The following is a 22910-nucleotide window of genomic DNA, read 5'->3' as shown; positions in this document are numbered from 1 at the left end:
TTTTGTAGCCTCCGAATTTTCTTTTTCTTCAGTGGCCCTAAAACTCTTCCATAGTGTCCAGTCCTTCAGTGCATTAGGCAAGTTCAGCAAAACCTTTGAGTGTCCAAGAACATACAATGATGAACAGAAATCAAAGTGTACACCTGATACATTTTGTATAAAATTATGTATTCTCATCCAAAACAATTGGATTTGTGGACAAGACCACAGCAAATGTATTAAAGTGCCATCGCAGTGTTTACATTTCCAACATAATGTTGAATTCGAGCAATCCCATTCTAAATAATCTACTTGGTGTCCAATAAAAGCTGTGTAATATTTTAAACTGCATTAGTTTCACTCTTAGGTCTCTGGATAAAGTACCACCATTAGCACATATTTTTGCCCAATCCTGGTCATCAAAAGAAATCCCGAAATCTTTTTCCCATACCCATTTCAGAGAGGCCATGTTTTTATTCTCACCGAGGCTGAACAACAACTTGTAATATTTTGAAGCCTCCCGCCCCCCCCAAAAAATCTTAAAAATTGCATTTACTGGATCTGCAGTCTGTGGGGCCTGATACTGTGAACTAAACACTCCTTTCAAAGCATGATGAATCTGAAAGTACTTCCAAATGTGGTTCCAGCCCAGCCCATATTGTTGTGATAGATCCTCGAATGATTTAATTATATTCCCACTGTACAGGTCCCCCATAGTGCCAATCCCTTTATCCAACCATTCGGTCCATAAGAAGGAAACTTTATTAATACAAACTTTTGGATTCAGCCAAATACTCGATGTACAATTTAGATAAGGGTCAACATCTACAATCTTTAGAATTTTTTTCCACATCTCCTGAAGATGTGATATAATAGGGTGGAATCTGTCACCCTTCCTAATTTTACTTGACAGTTTATTAATGGTAAAGGTGCTGCTGCAGATTGCTCTATGGAGTGCCATGGTGGGGCCCTTTCTGGAGGCAATGCCCAATGTGCAAGGTGTCTCAAGCTGTATGCATAGTAATAAAAGAGTAATCTTGGGAGTCCCAGGCCCCCTTATGTTATGTGACCGAGTTGACTCCTCTATTGTATGAGAGAGGGGAACTACCTCAAACGCTATCTGAAGCTCTGATTACACTCATTGTGAAAAAAGACAAAGACCCAAATGAGTGCAAAAATTATCAACCTATTTCTCTGATATCTCTGTATGCCAAGATATTGTCAAAAAGTTTAGCCAATCGATTGGACAAAGTTATCACCTCTCTAATATATAGAGACCATGTGGGGTTCATTAATAAACGAAACTCAACAGACAATATGGGTGGGGTGTGTGGGATTGTGTTTGTAGAGTTTTATACAAGCATTGATATGTATATATAATTGTGTCTTGTTTGTGGAAAAATAATAAAAAAATGTAAACTAAAACAAAACAAAAAAAAAAAATAGTGGCGCTGCCAGGATTCTATTTCACAGTATGCACAGATTGACTAAAATAATTGATTGATTAAAATAAAGTGTTTTAATACCGGACATGGCCTGAGAAAAAGCGAGTTGAGGTTCATCTTTCCACGGCTAGACACTCAACGGACTGCTGAGAGATGGACACAGCGACACAAAATGTTTAGTTTTGTTTTCCCGCGGAGGATCAGTCACCAGCCTCCGCCCAGGATACACCGGAGGCTGGGTTTCTCAGGCTTGATAACCAACTGACCCAGTATGTGGAAGCCTACAATGTTCTGTTCACTTCTTTTGTTTTCAGTTGTTAAGGTTCTTCATAGTCCCCCGGCTCGCTCAGTTGGTAGAGCATGAGACTCACAATCTCAAGGTAGTGAGTTCATGTCCCACGCTGAGCGCCACCTTCCCGTGGGCTCACCACCCACAGGAAAGGTTCCTAATCTGTGCAATGTGATCTGGGTGACAGTGCTCAGACTGCCACCCTCGCAAAATGGATAAGCAGGAGAAAATAGATGGATGGATGGAGGTTCTTCATGTCCTGAGATTGAAAATGGGTCAATCCTTTATTATCTGTAAGAAATCGTTTTTTGTGCTCCATGTGTGAAATAGTACAGGGTTAAAATGAATAAGTGCATAATATAATGAGATGGATAATCTAATCTGTGTTACTTATAATGTTAAAGGGCAGAGTAGCCCTATTAAGAGGAAAAAAGTGCTCAACCAATTAAAAAGGAGACACACCTTTCAGAAAAGGAGCATTTGAAGCTGAGGAGATAATGGGTTGACCAGCAATATAGCTCCTCATATTCCAATGGGAGAAAGAGAGGCATCACAATTCTTTTCAACAAATCTTTTTATTTTTGTCATCAGAAAAACTTCTGTGATAAGGAGGGGTGGTATGTGATGGTAATTGGAAGTATAGGGGGCATTAAAATAACTCTGCTTAATTTATATGCTCCAAATGAGGACAACCCAAGTTTTTTCAGAAAAATGACATCACTGATAGCAGATAAAGTAGAAGGGACTGTCCTGATAGGAGGAGAATTTATTTGTATTTTGAGAGCATCTATTGATCAGCTCCCTGCTGGCTCAGGTTCCAAATCCCAAAAGTCTCTGGCTCTTTTAACACTGATGGGATTGTTTGCCACTGCCTACATCCCAAGGAGAGAGATTTTAACTTTTTCTCAAGGTTCACTGTACCCACTTCTTAAATATCATTTTTACATCGATTTTCTCTAATTTCTGCATGTTCCTAAACTGTGGCTGGCTCAAGAACAACAGATCTGAGAGAGTTAAGAATTAACACAATTATTTATTAAAGAAAGACATTCTCATCACATGGTCAACTGCACAGGACGGCCATGCTCTCCCCAACTTAAGGATGGAAAGAGATAGATTTTAGACAAACATTGACTTTTGAATCAGAGAGGCGGTTCTCCGTTCCCGGGCCCTTCCTATGACCTTTGACCACTCCGACCAATCATAATGGACTTCTGTTCTCGACTCATCCATTCTAAGGCTGGTTCCTGTTTCCCAGAATGCAGTAGGCACTTGTTTACATGTCAACAGGCTATTGTCTGTGTATCCGTGAAACCAATATGGAGAGAAATGGAGGAGAAAACACATGGGAGGATGCAATCCTATTGTCTCCAACTGTGAAGCTAAAATGGCAGACTACATAGAAGAATTGAAGTTAAAATAATCCAACACACTCAAGGTTGGATATGTTCCTGATGTCTGGAGTGGACTCCTTTAGAGCCACTCAACATAATATAGAAGCAGCCCCAGTCTGTTTGAAACCAAAGATGAGCCCAAATAACAATTTTGAATACTGGAGAGCCAATGTATCGATCTTAAATAAAGAAATTATTAAACAGGAGTTACAAAAAAGCATTACTGAGTATCCTGAATTTAATGATAAGGATGGAGTGTCTCAAACAGTATCATGGGAGGAGCCAAATGTGTCCTAAGGGGCAATATTATTGCAATTTCTTCTACATTAAAAAAATGAGAGAATTGCAGAACATTTAGTATTAGAAAACAGAATTAGGGAATTGGAGAGAGAATATCAGACAACACAAAAGGATGAGTTACTGGACAAACTAAAAGAGACTAGACAAAAATTAAACAACTTGTTAACCTTCAAAGCAGAGGGGCCGCTGAGATTCAGAAAATCAAAAAAAATACGAATTTGGTAACAGGGCTCGCCACCTCTAGCTTAATCATATAGGCTCAAACTTCACACGTTGCCTGAGAGTCCATGTCTGATCACAGTCAAAAGACAGTTACAACCATCGGGCATAGCGCCACAGTTGTTGCTATGTGCTAGGTTTAGCTATGTTCATCTGCATATCCAGCAAGTTCTTAAAGGTACTTTGTGTATTATTGAGATGTTTACCTGTGTACCAGAGTTTTGTATCTGTGTAACAGAGATGTTGTGTCCTTCCTTTTTTTTTAGTCTCACTCGGTTTGACTGTCAATGACTTATTGCACTTTTACACTAATTCCTCCTCAGCCTTACTAGACTTCACTCCACTAGCTATTGACACTTTTCCACCACGTGGTAGTCCCCACTACCGGGTACTTTCATGGCACCTGCGCAGCCGAGTTTACAAGCAATCTAAGGCAAGTAGAAAATGTGATGTCGGCAGAGAGCAGGCTAATTGGCTGGTGCATCAAGACACAGAAGAGTCAGAAGGCGGCTCATTCACTACGTCATTTTAAAAATCCGTTTACAACAAAACCGCTCACAAGCAGAGATAGATGCACAAAAATAAACCTTGTGGAGCAGCAACAATGTGCAGGCGTTTTTTTGTCTGGTTGTCGACCCCAGGATTAAGACTAAGCTCCACGGAGCGATCTTCGACAGGTATTAGGAGGGTCCGTGTACCTTCCGGCCATTCGATTTTCGTTTTGATGTCAGGGAACGAAAAACCGGAAACCATCCAATTTTCGTTTTTAGATTTGATATCGGGAAACGAAAAACGGGAGACAGCTCGTCTCCCGTTTTTCGTTTTACAATTGAAAATCGAAAAATGGAAATCAGACGGTTTCCCCGTTTCCCAATATGTGTTTCTTAAACAAAAATCGGGAAATAAAATACGACCGTAATTCTTTAATTCTAGTTTGATTTGCCGGAAAACCCGGAAGTCGACCCTCTTCTTCGCTTGATGAGAGTAAACAACGGCGCATCGCGTTGCTGCCCTCTTCAGGCTGTCTGTGTGAGCTTCAAACTCGCCCACCAGTTGATTTAGATGTTTATCTGGCTGCTGCAGTTTAAATAAAAAAATAAATAAAAAATACACACGGTGCAAATAGATTGACTGGAGAGGGGCTAGGATTTATTAAGCGTACCCCTACTCATTTTCACGCACGTTAGCTTTTCTACTACAATCGATGTTTTTTCCCTTTTGTGTTTGAAATTAAACAAAAAATGACTAAATAAAACCTTACTTTTATGTTATTTGAAATAGCATGGAATAAATTTAGCATTATTTCATATCCCAGGTGTTGGTTAAATGTTTTTTTTTAATCATTTAATTCATGAACAAACCTTGTCTTAATATTTAATATAAAAAAAGATTTAAATACAAAATGGAAATCCCACCTTTTTTCAACTAACTTTATTGAAAGAGCAAATTCTCTCATTAAGAATGAATATTTTGTTAAAATCACATGTTGCACTTTTTTCCTTTGCTTTTTCATTCACTGCTGAGCCGGATGAGGAGCTGCAGAGCCTCCAGAAAGGACGTAGGGTCGGCACTCGGTGGCAATAAGGACTCAAACTGGCTGATGCCAAAGCTGGTGACCTGGCAGGCAAGGCTTGAGACAAAGAACCTGGCAACCCCATCTTGTAGACTGAGGAACTCTTGATCCAGCAAATGAGTCAGGCAGCCCTTTATTTTATCGTTGATATTCATCTACAAAGTTGTCAGGAGAATGTCCTAGTAAAAACCTCAGGGAGACAGAATACACAAAGTTTAAGACCATTTTATTACATTATTCTTGAAAGAAGAGAATGTCACAGTACAACCTTTCCAATAAACAAATAAGACATGCAAACATGAGAATTACATTTTGTTGGAGCTCAGTTGAATATAATTCCAATTTTAGTTCAACGGACACACTTGGCTCACAGTAAGAAAAACATACAATCCTCCCCCCAACTCCTTTCAATGTGATGGTTCTGAAAGTAAAGAAAAGGGATTTGCATATCACAAATAACCTCTGAGTGCATGTAAACAACAACAAATGATTTAAATGCATGATAAAGTAAAACATAATTTTTTTTAACAATACCATTGCTGCAAAGCAACATTGAGATTTAATCATCAGAATATTAATTATCAGAGCACGTCAATTTCACAAAGTACCGCTCAGAAAAAGAACAGCAACAAAGAAAACCTACCGATTTTGATGCCGTCTGCAGAAAATGTGTTTTGTGGTGTTGAATCTCTTGTAAAGCTGCTCCTGTCCTTTCACTGGCATGTCTTCCTTTAGAAGACACAATCCTGTCATCATCTCAACCATCAATTAAAGCAACACATAAATCAGTAAGATGATGAAAATGACACATAACTGCATACAGAGCTGCATCAGGTAGTTAACAGTAATAGTATAAAGAAAAACAACACTAATAATACATTTTTATATTTCATTATTATATTTTAACCAAAATACAAAACGGTATCATTTGTTTTTTAGAATGTGTAAATATTATAGTGTAACTAAAAATTAACCCTACTGAATCTCACATTTATAATCATTATTTCGTTTTCAATTTGGATTTTTCTCTCCTGAGAAATATTTCATTTAAAGGAGACATATCATGCTTTTAAATCCTTCCTTTTTACATATAAATCATACAGTTGTGGTCTATACAACGCGAAACTGCAATGCTTGGGTCTGAATTCCTCATTATTAGAGCTCCACAGGCCCCTTTTCAACCCCTTTTCTGATGCGCTTCTGAGAGCAACTCGTTTTGGGGCGGTCTCTTCAAATGCAAATGACACACTTCATACCCCGCCTCCTCTCCAGGTTGCAGAGGTGACACTCGGTTCAACGTCACCCTGTTCGGCCATCTTTGTAGTTTGATAGAACAGATACAATTATCTAGCGGCGCAGAAACTTTATATTCACACATTATTTACAAAATGTCAACAACGGAAGATTTGTCCATCCAGCCATACATGTTGGAGCCAGAGTCGGACCCGGCGGAGCGAGATGAAAATGACGATGATGCACCTACAGAACAACGTCTTCATATGGATGTAACGCAATGGTGTGTTACTATATTTACACTAACTTCTCCATCCATGCCCACTACTACAATACTGCCTGTATTACAACGACTATTTAACACAGAAGTTACATTATAATCTAAAACGAGCACACAGCGCTAACATATGAAGACGGTGCAACTGCTAATGCTAACAAAACAATGACAGGGACGTCTTATCATCACACTTTTTAGCGTTATATACAGCTTACCGAAGTGCTCTGTTCGTCGTCTCCATAGATAGAAGGAACTGACCGCTCAATCAGACGAAGTCTTTCGGCAAATCCTTCTTTATACTGGCGGAGGTTGTTGAAGCAGTCGTCCTTAAAGTGATTCGCGCACACAAAAATGACCTTACCCACAGATGTGGGTACATTTCTGTGAAAAATAAAACTCAACCAGGCACTTCGAAAAGGTTCTGATGCTGGGAGACGGTGTAACGAAGCTTGTGGGTTACTACATCCAACAACCGAACATTTCGACTTATCCTCTCGTAACTTCGGTTGGACTACAAAATCGCAGCGAGAAACAAAAATGGCGGATTGCTCGAAATGTCGATGTCCTAATTTGGCAGTTCCGCTGAGAATACTGTGACGTCATTGTTCAAAAAACGTAATAGAGAATAGAAAAATCGAAACCGATCGCAAAATATGACCAAAACAGAATATAAAGATATCAACGGAGCACCTGAAGAGACTACTTTGAACTTTTCTGTACTTCTAAACACTCTAAATATACAACAAAATGCATTTAAGGGCTAAAAAAGTGGATTTAGCATGATATGTCCCCTTTAATGTGATGACTGAGCTCTGAGGACAATCTGCAAGTGTGCTGCTTCTGACAGAAGGGGGCACTGTGAGACTGCAGTCAAATCAATGAAAAGACGCGTTTTTAATGATGTAATGTATATCATAAATTAATCTCGTACAACGCTGCTCACCTCAGCGGCAGCTGAAGCAGCTTCAGCTTGGAGGTGATGCTCCATCATGTAGGTGGAGAAGCCTGGCTCTGGTGGAGCTCCATGTAGGTGGAGAAGCATGGCTCTGGTGGAGCTCCATGTAGGTGGAGAAGCCTGGCTCTGCTGGAGATCCATCTTCAGACATTCCTCCCTGAAACTCTCATTTCACCCGTAGTCATGCCGTTGGGGTCCGTGTCCACTATTACGTTGGCGCAACCGTCCAAAGACATTTTTTTAAGTTTTTAATCATTAAATTTATACAAGAATATCACCGAGGGGAAAGCCAGACGAGTCTGGATGGTAAAGCAGCGGCAGCAACAGACGAAAAAGAGGGTCGACTTCCGGGTTTTCCGGCAAATCGAACTTGAAATAAAGGTATTACGGTCGTATTTTATTTCCCGATTTTTGTTTAAGAAACGCATATTGGGAAACAGGAAATCATTTCTTGATTTAATTGCTAAGCTACACTGTAAGAGTATTCTGTACTATTGGAGTAATGTATGAGTATTTATTTTTTATTCTATTTTATTGACAATGAACAAAATTCCATGTTTCCTTTAGAAGCTCTCACCCATTTGTTTACATCGTCACGCCGAGTTCTCCAGTGGTAAGAAGCCAATACTTTTTCCATCGTTCTGCGTCTCCCTGGATGTCCTCCATTGTCGTGACACTCGCTCAGCACCTCATACACCTGCTTTGGATCCATCACTACCAGGAGGGGTTTTCCTTGGCAGTTGTAAAACAGCCGCTCATCTGATACAGTGGGAAAGCACAACATTCATTTAGAACTGTGCATGTATATTTACTATTTAATTACTTTATGACTAAGTTAAAATCCAGAAAATCCAGTGGCAGGCAGTGAAAACTACAACTAATATTGGTTGTAGTACTTGAAAGGAAAAACTAAAAGGAAGGGGGTAAAAGGGGACACTTGATGATAATAATCAGGCAACTATCAGTGCAATCAGTACAGTGTCTGGCTCTGAAAATAGTTTCTACTGTACAGTGGTGAGTTTGTCTTCAACACACTCGTGCAGTTTGTGGCATTACATTGGGGGGTGTGTGTGTGTGTGTGTGTGTGTGTATATATATTCTTTTTTTTAACTTTAAGTTCAGTTTAATCAGAACAATTGAACAGTAGATATTATATATATTAAATTCATACTGTGACTTACCCTTTACAAGGTAGTGTTTGGACGCTCTCCGAATCGTCCTTTTTCGGTCCTCCGTATTTCTGGAGGTTGTAGTGAGGGTGTGATAGACAGCGGTTTGAATAAAGTGACTCAGCTCAGTATAAAAACTATCCATTTCGTTCTCCTTGTGACTCGCCATGTCGTTTTAAAGACTGCAACGTCATCGACAGGCGCATGCACGAACTCCGCCCCGGACCGATCTAGTCGCGTGAGCGCATGCGCAAGCCCCGCCCCGGACAGATCTGGTAGCCCGGACAGATCTGGTACCTACACCGGAAGGTACACGGACCACACGGACCTAGGAGGTCTCCTTGATGTGGTGTTTTGGATTAACTGGTTTCCCAGTTAACTGGTGACGGGCTTCCTTGAGCGTCCCCTTTTCACAGCAGATGTTAAAAACCTGACCAAAATCCGTAGCTGTCCTGGCGAAGGTCTTTTAACCACATTTCCATCAAAGTTTAAAGTATCGTAGCGTTTGTTTGTCTTATTTTAACATCAGCTGCTGCTAATAGCTTGTGGCAGAAGTCACCAGTTAACAGGGGCCCCGCTTGCGACAACATACTGAAAGAAAAAGAACTATGAAATACTTCATTTTTGGAACTGTGAACTTAATTCATAATTTTGGATAATGTACAATAAACTAAACAAGCTCAATTTAGAATTTGTGAACTGAACTTTGAACTTGTTTATGTCGAAAATGAACTTCCCCACCACTGCTTGCATTCCAATAGGGTTTTCTCACATTCAGTGCTCGGACCCTAATAAATACTTTTTTTTGCTGTGAACTACATAAAAACAAATCAAAAAGGTTTCGCAATAACATTTGTATAGTATTCTCAAATGAGTGTTTTCCACGCTGCTGTTTAAAGCTCCTTGCTGTGGTTCAGAGTGCACATTGTGGCAGAGCCTGAGTTTCCGAGCTGACCCTGAACGCTTCATGACTCATGTCGAAGGGCGGGCCCTGCCCGTGCCGCTGCTACAGGGACACCAAGATGGAAATCCAGGGGCTTTCTGAAGCCCCAAACATCCTCTCTCAACATGGCGCCTCGCACGGGACAGCTGCGGCCGACGCAAACGCTATCAGCTCCCCCGAAAAGGATCCGGCCGATTCACAGGAGCCGCTTGACACACCGATCAGCCACCATAACAGGTCGAGGACAGCAGCTTTTTGCCTGCTGTTGGAAAATGGCAGCGAGTCGGCTTGTTCACCTGTCAGTAAACCACAAACAGCCCTCCAAGGCTGCCTGCAGAACAGCGACGCGCCGGTGGAGCTCCGTAACGTGAACAAAGATGCCGAGTTCAGTGCAATTTTCGGACCGAACGGATGTGTGAGAACAGCCTGGAAATATGACCTGGGCAGTGGGGACAATGCCATGCAAATGACAGTGCCACTGTTTGAAGGGGAAGAGGAACTTGAGCTGCAGCAGCTAACGTTACCGTCCGCAGGTTTACGGCAGCAGCGGGAGGACGGCCCGAGCCTCGAGCCGGACTGCAGGCCGCACCGAGGACTGCAGGAGCAGCCCCCTGAGCCAGACTGCAGGCCGCACCGAGGACCGCAGGAGCAGCCCCCTGAGCCGGCTAGCAGGCCCCACCGAGGACCGCAGGAGCAGCCCCCTGAGCCGGCTAGCAGGCCCCACCGAGGACCGCAGGAGCAGCCCCCTGAGCCGGCTAGCAGGCCCCACCGAGGACAGCAGGAGCAGCCCCCTGAGCCGGCTAGTAGGCCGCACCGAGGACCGCAGGAGCTGTACGTCGTTCTCAACTTTTTGCAGGATGGAAAAGACAATCTTTCCTGCGAGGACGGAAATAAATTGAGAGGTAAAACAGCAGAGCCTTATAAGTCCGATCTGACTGTCTTAATGGAGGCTGAAAACGGCAGTAACGCTGCTTTTGTTCAATCTGGTGGGAAATTGAACTGTTTAGATGCTCCAAACCTTAAAAGAACTGGTTTTAGTACATTACATGACACCTCAGTCATGGTTAATGCTGAGCAAGAGGCTGATAGCCACATTATGGAGAAGGTTGTTTTGACAAACAAGTATGGCGAGAAGATTTGTGGGCGAATCTCCACAGAGAACAACGAGGTCAGGTCCCCTTGCCCTGAGGCAGGTGAAAGCAGGGCCTTGATGCCAGGGACTGCAGAGATGGAGGATAACATGGACACATCAGAGCTGATAACCGATCCATCGGGCCCTCAGAGCAGTGTAAGCCCGGTCAGTGCCTCCATCAGTCCGCCTCTCAGTGACACGTTTTCAGGAACTATCACAATCAACAACCAAAGCATCATAGTGTCCATTGAGAACGGAGTCCTGACTCTGGCTGCTCCTCCTGAGGGATGTGTTCATAAAGAGGATGACATGGTCAGCTTAAAAGAACACCTAGGCATGAAAGACCACGAGGACATTGTTCTTCTAAATTATGACAGTGGCACTAAATCTATTGGGAAGATCAGTACGCTGGCACTGACCAGCTCCAGCCAGCAGGAAGAGCCCAGACTTGGACTTTCTGTCAGCGACTCTGAGTTTGCTTTTGTGGATGACTGCGCCTTGTCAGAGCTGGGTACTTCTCTGGACTCTTGCCCCATTGTCAAGCAGGAGGCAGGGCTGCTGTGTGCTGTTACAGAGGGTAATGGGATCAGTCCATCCTCCGGAGTTACTGTGGCAGACTGTGGCAATGATGCTCACACTACCCCACTGATCAGGTCCAGAAAGGACATGACGACTACGGTTGGCTGCCCTGAACCAGGCTGCTCCTGCTTTTTTGATACACGTCAGAAACTCAAGGTTCACCTCCTGAACCACGCAGAAGAACCACGGCCGTACCAGTGCTCGGTGGAGGGCTGCGGATGGGCCTTCGCCACGTCTTACAAGCTGAAGCGCCACCTTCGATCCCACGACAAGCAGCGACCGCACAGCTGCCAGTTTGAAGGCTGTGGGCGTCGTTTCACCACTGTCTACAACCTGAAGGCTCATATCAAAGTGCACGAGCAGGACGGTGCGTTCATCTGTGAGATTTGCAGCGAGAGCTTTCGCAGCGCAACGCGACTATCTAGTCACCAGAGAGTCCACTTTGAGCCACAGAGGCCTCACAAGTGTGAATTCCCAGGTAATGGAAACTATTGCTGAAAATTATTTATGTTTTGTCTCTAACAGTTTTCACCTATTTTTATGTAGATTGTATTTTATTTTTCTCACAATGGTTAAATTCACTTGCTACAGCAGCAGAGAATTTAAAAAGAAGCAAAATGTGCAATAAACCTTATACAGAACAAGAAACACTGCTATGAAACATGAACAGAATACAATAAACCAGTGACTGAGTACGACTGCAGAGGTAAGTGTGCAAAAGATATTTTAGCAGCAGGTATGGAGATAAGAAAAGAAGGCACTGGAGTTATTTTGCAGCTGAGTAGTTATTAACAGGAAATATGAAAAATTGCACATGCTTCCAGTGAAAAGTGCAGTAGGGAGACAGTTAAGAACTACAACATATTTGGGTTTTTCTGGTGTAGTCTTATGGCCGTAGGTATGAACGACCTGCGGTAATGGTCCTTCTGACACTGTGAGTGTATCGTGTATCAGTCTGCTGCTGAAGGAGCCACAGTGTCCTGCAGCGGGTGAGAGGTGCTTTCTATGATGGATGTGAGCTTGGCTGACATCCTTGTCTCGCCCAATTCCTCTATGGAATCCAGTGGACAGTCCAGGACAGAGCATGCTCTTTTAATGAGCTTGTTGCGTGTCCTCCTATCCCTGTCCCTGCTGCCTCCTCTCCAGCAGACCACAGTGCATAAGATAGCAAAAACTACCAGAGTCCTGAGATGAGTCATTTTATACATCATAACTGAGTTTCACATCAGTTTTAGGAATGTTTGGTCTGTTTCAGGTTACAGAAACTATTTAGGGTAAGGATTTATACCTCTTAGTGAAGGACGGTGATTCTTTATTTCCAGAGCAGGGACCTGCAACCTTTATGACCACTGTCAGGGTCCACCAAATAAAATAGTTTTGGGAGCCGAAAAATTATCTAAGCTTTTAAAATTAAAATAAATTAGGTTAAAATAACACGGCTTATGAAGTGTGTGTGTGTATATATATATATATATATAGTATTGCTACATAAATGTATATTATGTTGAATTTTTGATAATGGATAACTACGTTTTAAATGTAAGTCCTTTATTTCAATTTTGGATTTAATCCTGGGGATCTTGCCGTGAGGAGACTTTGGAAACATTTCCCAGCGGAAGTTAAGGTCAGTGCGCAGTGGTCGGAGATGCAGATTTTATTGGATCAACTATTCAATCTTTCTTTATTTGAAATGTAACTGAAAGTCCTTCAGAAAGTGGTATATTTATGTATAATTTAGTGAAAGCTTCACAGAGCCCCTACAGAGGGTCTGCATATGGCTGCAGGTTACACAGCTCAGACCTGGTCCATGCACCAAGTAGATATTGATCAAGATACCGGATTGATGATAAAACATGCACCTCCAGGTTTTTAAATGTGAACTTTCACCTTTCCCTCTTTTTCTTCTTTATCTCATAGGCTGTGAGAAAACCTTCATCACCTTCAGTGCACTCTTCTCTCACAATCGGACTCACTTCAGAGAATCAGGACACTTCACCTGCACCTTCCCAGGCTGTGATAAGACCTACGACAAGGCCTGTCGCCTCAAAATTCACATGCGAAGTCACACTGGTAAGCCACAATAACAGAGATGAAGACTAACTGGAGTTTAAGAATGGAATATCCAGAAGTCAGACGGGTTCACTCCTTTACATGTAGCTGAACTCCACCTCTGGTTATGTGAGCTTCGGTTTGAGCACTGCACTGTGGGAACATGCTTCTTTTCCTGTTTTCTCCATAGTCATGGAAAGGGTCGCAGAGCTCACAGTTCACTTTAGGAATCTAAAGTTGTGTTTACACATAGGCATGTGCGTTGGCACATTCCTGGCATTCTTTATGTGACGTAATGCATCTGAATAAGGTTCATAAGTGGACATGTAGGTGCGTGACATTATCCATTTTCGTAGAGCATGTGTTTGGCTGCCAAAAATTCTTCCAAGAATATCAAGTGTCGTCTGGATTTGGGAAGTTTGTAACTGAGCTTGTCGATTAGTTGTGATGTGTGGTGTTACGTAATGGAGCATGGTATCATTCCCTCAGCTGCAGCAGCTTCCTCTCTGCAACTCTATAGCATTTCTCTGGATGTGGTGCAATCTGAAGCATGTGAACTGTCCAGTAGCTGATGGTAGAATGACTGGTGTGTGTGGAGCCATATATATACCCAGACCTAGCTTGTTTTATGCCCTGGGCGAACACCTGCACCTCAACTGTGTCTGTCACATTTGGATTTTGCACAACTTGAGCGAGCGCACAGCAGAATCTTTGCGCGGATGTGGAGAGATTGAGAGAGTGAGACGGGTTGAGTGCGCGCTGCTGTCTGCCTGCACGCAGAGGAAGAATCTGTGCAAGAGTATGGAGAGAAACTGAGATCAGAAATTATTTTAGATGGCTCAACCTTTTGTTTTTCTTTAAGCAATTTATCTTTGTCCTCAAAATACTATTTGTGCACTCGCACAATTTATTTTCCTGCGCTTAAAGAATCCCATTGCTCGCTCAGAATTTTGGCACAAATATAACCCCATATCTGCCCTGAATCATATATTTTAAGTTCAAATCTTGATCTGCGGTCAGAAATTTTGATCCATGCATTTTGTGACTTGTCGTTATGTGTAAAAGCACCTTTAGTCTGGCATTTTTTTCAAACATGAAATAATTGTACTATTCAACACTCGTTATTATGGAATGAAGAGACAGTCATCAGGTGCAGGCTGGTGGAGCAGTGGCTGTACTTTCTTTACAACAGGAACACCTGAGGTTTGATGTCTGTGTAGAACCTTCATTTACCCTTTCTCTCAGTATGTCTGTTTGTTACAACTCGCACTCTTGTTAGGTTAGTTCACGGGAGCCACATTGGCAGAGCAAAATCAAGGGGAGAGCTACTTTTACAACGACATAGTAAGTATTCTTTGGAAATGTGTCTATGTACAGGTACATCTCAAAAAATTTGAAGATCATGAAAATGTTCAATATTTTTTGTCACTTGTTTCAGAAAGTCAAAACCCTATATGATATAGGCTCATTACACAGAGTCAAATAATTTGAGCCTTTATTTCTTGAAATGTTGATAATTATAGCTTACAGATAGTGAAAACCCCAATTTCAGTGTCTCAGAAGATTTGAATATTGTGTTGAGTTTTGGAAAGTCATGGTGTCACACCCTAATCAGCTAATGAACTCAAAACACCTGCAAAGGTTTCCTGAGCCTTTTAATGGTCTCTCAGTGTGGGTCAGTAGGCTACACAATCATGGGGAAGACTGCTGACTTTGACAGATGTCCAGAAGACAGTCATTGACATCCTCCACAAGGAGGGTAAGCCACTAAAGGTCATTGCTAAAGAAGCTGCTTGTTCAGTGTTGTATCCAAGCATGTTCATAGAAAGTTGAGTGGAAGGAAAAAGTGTGGTAGGAAAAGGTTCCGCAGCCTTGAGAGGATCTTCAAGCAAAATGCATTTAAGAATTTGGGGGAGCTTCAAAAGGAGAGGACTAGTGTTGTCATGATACCCTCATTTTGGTATCAATACCACCATGTAGTTCGATACCTTTCCAAATAAAAAGAGAACACCAAAAATTTCATTAGATACAGCCTGTCTTAAGTAGGACCGATGTCTTTGAATGGTATGTTACTATGCAGTAATCTTAAACATTAAATGGCTAAAATAAAAGAATATAATATGAAAATATTTAATATTATTTATTCTATTGTATTTATAATACTAATATTTATAATGGCTTGATTTTGTTTCCAGTGCTATTTTTTCATGGGTATATAAGTTATTACCTGTCATTCTTTGAACTCCTAATGCAGGTCTGGGTGTTTGTCCTTCAGGTGTTTAGCCAGGTTAGTAGCGTTTCCACCCTTGGCCAGACATGTTCTCAAACACTGTTTGCACAGTGGTGCTTCGGTGTTAATGGAGACACTGTGCTAATTTGTTTTAAAGCCAAAGTACTTCCATATAGCACTTTGCGCACCTGTTTTTTCTACAAGTTGCGGCCTTGTGGATGTAGCAGCAGCCATTGTTTCGTCTCTTGCTCTCTTGCTCTCTCGCTCTCTCGCTCTCTCTCTCTCTCTCTGTCTCTCTCTGTGTGTGTGTGTGTGTTAGTGATGCACTCTATTTCTTTTTACGGAGTTTCCACGGGTCGTTTGAGTCAGTTACGCATGCGCACTCTCACATGGACACAAACGCCATGTCACTTACGCATGCACATCTATATTCTTTTCAAAGTACAAGCTTGGTTGTGAGAAGATTGTTTTGAAAATACGTTGTTTTGACTTTTATTTTGAAGTTCTGTCTAGGAATGTTGTTGGTAAATAAGGTCGAGTATGAAGCGCAATTCAGTTGCGGATCTTGGGACCATCTCGGAGAAACTGGAGTGCAAAAAAAAAAAAGAAAGAAACCGGAGCGATGTTTTCCGCACTTTCGATTGTCCAAAACATCCCGTAACCTTGCATATCATTTGGAAATCAAGGTCCCTGAGTCTGGAGGAAGAGTGGAGAGGCTCAGAATCCACGTTGCTTGAAGTCCAGTGTGAAGTTTCCGCAGTCTGTGATGATTTGGGCTGCCATATCATCTGCTGGTGTCGCTCCACTGGGTTTTCTGAAGTCCACACTCAACGCAGCCATCGACCAGGAAACTTAAGAGCACTTCATGCTTCCTTCTGCTGACAAGCTTTATGGAGATGCTGAGTTCATTTTCCAGCAGGACTCGGCACCTGCCCACACTGCCAAAGGTACAAAAGCTGGTTCAATGACCATGGTGTTACTGTGCTTGATTGGCCTGCAAACTGGCCTGACCTGAACCCCATAGAGAAGCTCTGGGCTATTGTCAAGAGGAAGGTGAGAGACACCAGACTAACAATGCAGATGACCTGAAGGCGGCTATCAATTCAATTCAACTGTATTTGTAAAGCGCTAAATCACATCAACAAACATCTCAAAGCGCTCTTACAATGATAGAGTACAACGGAACCCAGCTAAACCCTTCCAAAGCAAGCAGATGTAACAAGCAACAGTGGCCAGGAAAAACTCCCTCGCAAGGAGAAAAGTTCATAAAAACTCCCTCTTCAGGAAGAAACAGTGGGGCGGACCCTAGACTCTGGAAGGGCGGCCATCCGCCTTGACCGGTTGGGGGGAGACGTACATGGGATAGGACAGGGAGAGAGAGGGAGAGAGAGAGTGGCAGACAGGCGAGATAAGTACAAATACTAAGAAAAGTCTATGATGAACCAATCTCAGTCTGGAGTTTAAGGGCCGTGCCGTTGCGGTGGGGTCACGGTGCTGTGGTGGGGTCGGGTAGTAGGATCGTCGAAATACCACTCTGTGAGTCTTGGGTCTGATCCCCTGGATCCTGCTCCCCTCCTGTCAGGGAGAAACACAGACGGCGGCAGTATCTGGTGGCTACAGTAATGTTACACAGAGAGAAAGAAAGAAAGACAAGAAACACAAGCTCCAAATGTAGAGTTACTCCCTTTAACGGGAGAGAGAAAATCCCCTCAGCAGTCTAGGCCTATAGCAGCTCAACTTAGTGGTCCTATTTTATTCCTAATGATAAGCTTTATCAAAGAGGAAGGTTTTTAGTCTACTCTTAAATAAACTAATGGTGTCGGCCCTTCGGACCGAGGCTGGTAGTTGATTACAGAGTAACGGAGACATATGGCTGAAACTCCTGCCTCCTGTTTTACTTTTATGGACTTTAGGGATTTCCAACAGTCCTGCATCCTCAGAGCGAAGGGCTCGTGGAGGGTGATACACTTCTAGAAGTTTCTCGATATAGGACGGAGCCTGGTGATGAAGAGTTTTATATGTGATCAGAAGGATCTTGAATTCTATTCTAGATTTAATTGGAAGCCAGTGTAAGGATGCTAAGACTGGGGAGATGTGCTCTCTTCTTCCAGTTCTGGTTAGTAAACGTGCAGCAGCGTTCTGCACTAGCTGTAAGATCCTAACGGAGGAGTTTTCACATCCTGACATTAGGGAGTTACAATAATCTAATCTTGAAGTCACAAAGGCATGAATAATTTTTTCTGCATCTTTGAAGGACAAGAAGTTTCTAATTTTTGCAATATTCCTTAGATGGAAGAAGGCTGTCCTGGAGACATGTTTAACATGGGAAATAAAGGACAGATCCTGATCAAAAATAACACCCAGGTTCCTAATATCACTGTTAGAAGTTAAGGATATATTATCTAAGGTAATCAAACTATCTGAAAAATTATCCCTGAGCTTTTTAGGACCTACGATTATAACCTCAGTCTTGGATGTGTTGAGCATTAAGAAGTTGATAGACATCCAGGACTTAACGTCCCTGAGGCAGGACTCTAATTTAACAAGTTGGTCGGCCTGATTGGCTTTAATTGATAAATATAGCCGAGTATCATCTGCATAACAATGAAAGTTAATGTTGTGTTTCCTAATAATATTAAAGCAACAAATATCAAAGCAACCTGGGCTTCCATTACGCCTGAGTAGTGACACAGGTTGATGGCCTCCATGACACGCCACATTGACCCAGTAATTCATGCAAAAGGAGGCCCAACCAAGTATTGAGTGCATAGAAATGAACATACTTTTCAGAAGCCTTACATTTTTGTTTAAAGTATCCTTTTTTTCCCCTCGATCTTATGTAATATTAAAATTTTCTGAGACACAGAATTTTGGATTTTCACTATCTGTAAGCCATAATCATCAAAATGTCAAGAAATAAAGGCTTGAAATATTTCACTCTGTCATGAGCCTATATCATATATGGGTTTGACTTTCTGAAATGAGTGACAAAAAATATTGAACATTTTCATGATTTTCTTATTGTTTGAGATGTACCTGTACAGTGGTGTGTCAAATTGTTTGCCCCCTTCCTGATTTCTTACTACTTTGCATGGTTTCCACACGTTTCGGATCATCAAACAAATTTAAACATTAGTCAAAGATATCACAAGTAAACACAAAATGCTGTTTTTAAAAGAAGGGTTTTATTAAGGAGGAAGAAGAAAATCCTAAGCTACATGGCCCTGTGTGAAAAAGTGTTTGTCCCCCCAGCTCCTGTTAAAACATAACTGTAGTTGATCACACCTCAGTTAATTTTCTGTAGCCACACCCTGGCCTTATTACTGCACACCTATTCTCAATCTAGAAATCAATTAAAGAGGACCTACCTGACAAAGTGAAGTAGACCAAAAGATCCTCAAAAGCTATAGAGATTTTGCCGAGAGCCAAAGAAATTCAGGAACAAATGAGAAAAAAAGTAATTGAAATCTATCAGTCTGGAATAGGTTAGAAAGCCATTTCTAAAGCTTTGGGACTCCAGTGAACCACAGTGAGAGCCATTATCCACAAATGGCGAAAACACGGAACAGTGGTGAACTTTGCCAGGAACTTTGTCAACTCATCCAAAAGACAAAAGATCAACATCTAAAGAACTGCAGGCGTTACTTGACTCAGTTAAGGTCAGTGTTCATGACTCAACCATAAGAAAGAGACTGAGCAGAAATGGCCTACATGGCAGAGTTCCAAGATGAAAACCACTGCTAAGCAAAGGGAACATTAAGGCTCGTCTCATTTTTGCCAGAAAACATCTTGATGATCCACAAGACTTTTGGTAAAATATTCTGCGGATTGACGAGACAAAAATTGAACATTTTGGAAGATCTGTGCCCCAATACGTCTTGTGTAAAAGTAACACTGCATTTCAGAAAAAGAACATCATACCAACAGTAAAATATGCTGGTGGCAGTGTGATGGTCTGGGGCTGTTTTGCTGCTACAGGACCTGGAAGATAAATGGAAGCATGAACAGGGGTCGATCTTAACGCCAGTCTGAGACTAGTACACATTTCCGATGGCTCGTGCAAAATTTGAAATTTTTGATCCAACCTGCGGAGATTTCCGATCCATGAGCCTCGTCTGTGCTTCACTGTTGCTGAAATGACTCCACAAGTGTTTCCCTGCTGCTGCTCTGCTCGCTGGCTGCAAACTGTGGACTGGATTTCCTGAAGGGAGGCGGGTCTCAATGAGACGAGGAGTAATGTGTCAGGAAATCCAGTCCACAGTTTACAGCCAGCTAGCAGGCTAGCTTAGTAGCATTGTGCTATCCAACTTTTCATGACAACATGTCACTGTTTGGATGGATTTTACGCTCAAAACACCACAAAGCAGCACATCAACGTGGATGTTTGCAAAGCCGTAGTACAGCCAGGCGGTCGCTCTGCCGCCAGACGTCACCGCTTTAAAACTCCAGCTCGCCGAGGAGAACCGCACTGACCCAACATCAAAACAATGAAAAGTACCTCCTCCAAGCTGGAGCAGGCAATTCACACCTCCATGAATCTGTGTCCTAGTCCGCGCTAAACTCCATGAAAATGGAAACACTGTTTGTGCTGCGTTGCTAAATAATTTCTCCAGGGATTAATAAAGTGATTCAGAGGTTTTAAAGATAGAACTAGTTTATTATGAGATGATGACGTCACCATTGTCCAAATGGAACAAAAATAGTTTGTACTGCTTCCCTTTCTGACCTTATACTAGCCTCAAGTTACCGTTTGAGAGAATACATGCATACATTTGTACATTTCATACTTGCCAGTAGAGAGGAGTTTATTACAGCCTCAGATAAAGTCAACAATAATAATATTAAAGCAAACCGAGCTCTGCTATCAGAATCGTATCATCAGATATACAAATTTGGGTACCCGGATCGGAAGTGAAAAAACATGGATCGGTGCGTCCCTACTGTAATGTAGATGAGCAAACCGCTCAAAATCCTTAATGTCAAGCCCTGCATTAGTATAGTGACCAAGCCTGGGTTTACGGCTTTGATAAGCACAATGGACAAGCGGTTGGCTTGTTGTGGTGAACGCTTACTAGACTGCAAGTCACAGTATTTAGTAAGTTTACAACTGTAATTGAAGGAGAAGATAAATAAGCTGTCTTTCATATTAATACATGCTTCATTTGACTTTATCCTAACATAAGCCTAGCCTATAAGAAAGAGCAGCTTATGTATAATAAATCTGATATTGTTTATTATAAGACAGATTGATTTATTGCTTGTGTTTGTTGAAAAATACATGAGAAGAGGACCTTGAAAAAATAATTGCATATTAAATCGCAATGGCAATATTGAGGAAGAAAAATCGCAAAATTAGATTATTTTCCAAAATCGTTCAGCCTTACTTAACAGACAAACCGATAATCCGATACACCGGTGGTATCCTTTTGGTGTCAATCAGCTCTGAGACTCTGATACTCCGATACGCTTCCAATACTCATAGCGGGTCCCTCAGTCCAGCTCCCGCTGAATTCCCTCATCAGCCAGCAGACAAAGAAACGTCTGCACCTTGTTGTTGTCCTGATTTCTGCGCATCCATCTCTGTTCGTGAGTGTTCTTGTGTTGATTGAGTTTTTAAAATGGCAGGGTTAACTCCTATGAACATGCCGCTTTCCATAATCACCTAGTGACGTCACGCCCTGGACAATCAGTGGCCTGCCGTCTGCCGACGTCACCTTTTTCGGCTTTCGCCAACATTGGGGTAGTTGACAGTCTGCCTAAATTTTAGTTTGGGGGTTATAAAGTATCGGACAATGTTTTTCCAGGAGAAGTCCCTCCACATTTGTGAATTAGTGGCAGTAATTTCACAATTAATAATAGATTCCCATTCATCCGGGATTCTGGTTCTAGGGCCTGTATAAAATGTTTTGATACAAAATCCTGATGACAACCAAATTTTTCCATAACTTTATAAAGAAACTCCCACCCCACAGAGTCTAACACTTTCTCCGCATCCATACTCAATAGGATAGCCTTTAGGTTATTCTTTTTTATGTGTTCTATTGTATGTAGGGATCTCCTTATACTTATCCTCAAGTACTCTTAAAGTTGATCATAGCTGCTCCATGAACCATTAATGACGGGACGAAGATGTCATACGTTACAGCAGTCCACTTTCTCATGTCGTCCTCTCAGGTCAAAATGGAAGGATGAGGCAACATGATGCCTCGTCCGATCATCCGAGCTCAGTTTTTGTGTGTTCCCACTTTAATATCCTGGTAGCGCTGTTGTTTACGTTTTATGGTAGTTTTATATATATGAAATAAAAACACTGGTCTGCCGTCCATCTCAATGTAATTTGCCAGTAAATGGAAATGCCGACACAAAATACATAAGAATGGAGAATTGAAAGTGGGTGGAGCGAAATAAGGTCAATATCGCAGAATGTGGTTTGAACACAGTCCCTCAAGAGTCTCCTTGGCCTCTTCAGTCTTTCTCATCACATATTTGGTGGGGGGAGTTTTTTTTTTGGTTTTTTTTTACTCTTGGTGTCTGAATGGGCCGAAGGTGAACTAAGGACCTGTCCACACAAGAAGGCCGTTTCATGCAAGTGCATCATTTTTGGCCAATCATTCACACGGCACTGTGCTTGAAAACTCTTTTTTTTTTTTTTTAAAGTGGTGCCAGATTGTCGAAATTTTAAGATGTTGCCTTGGTGTACAAGGCGTACAAGACACATTTGCTGTAAGTGATGATGATGCAGCTGAGACTCTACAGTGTGTTGCAGCTCACAGGCATCAGCCGATGGGGAAATATATACAGTTAAGGCTATTACCTGTGAGAACTCCCAAGGAACGTAATAAGATGTCATGCTAACAGCTAGCGGTTCAATGTCTCTGTCGCAGTGCTGCTCTTTCACACACACGCCCCGGATGGCACCACTGTTTGTTTACAACCCCCCCCTTACTCCACCATCTGGTGTATCCTGTTAGTCATGTCTCTATGGGACAGATGACTGCTGCAGTTTCATCAGAACCGCCAGTTCTTCTGTCTTAGGGAGAAGAGAGCATACGTTTCCCATGATGACAGACGGGAAGGAGTGTTTAATCCGTCTCCTCTTCTGCCGTCACTGAACCCTTGCTCTGCAGCTCCTCGTCTCCCTCCA

General features: G+C 42.1%; 1 protein-coding gene and 1 long non-coding RNA gene across 4 annotated transcripts in view; one reads left to right on the top strand and one right to left on the bottom strand.

The window, feature by feature from the left end:
- Positions 1-5048: 5048 nt before the first annotated feature.
- Positions 5049-10267, bottom strand: LOC308109051. Its single transcript, XR_013935314.1, has 4 exons — positions 8846-10267; positions 7653-8423; positions 5843-5928; positions 5049-5620 (listed from the first exon to the last, which is right to left on the bottom strand). It is a non-coding gene; the product is annotated as an uncharacterized lncRNA (long non-coding RNA).
- The window catches only part of LOC308109046 (zinc finger protein ZXDC), a 32723-nt gene continuing 19515 nt past the window's right edge, over positions 9703-22910 (top strand). For all 3 annotated transcript variants that reach the window (XR_013935312.1, XM_080462387.1, XM_080462388.1), the window contains exons 1-2: positions 9703-11965; positions 13405-13557. Coding sequence is in view for 2 of the 3 variants with exons in the window: in XM_080462387.1 (XP_080318513.1) it covers positions 9808-11965; positions 13405-13557 (2311 nt within the window). In the remaining variant the exon portion in view is untranslated. The remainder of the gene's footprint in view (positions 11966-13404; positions 13558-22910) is intronic.

Source organism: Lipophrys pholis (genome assembly GCF_963383615.2).
Source record: "Lipophrys pholis genome assembly, chromosome: 4".
In the NCBI taxonomy this organism is placed as follows: Eukaryota; Metazoa; Chordata; class Actinopteri; order Blenniiformes; family Blenniidae; genus Lipophrys; species Lipophrys pholis.
The sequence above is the reverse complement of the archived record's forward strand: the minus strand, read 5'-3'. Positions and strand labels throughout refer to the sequence as shown.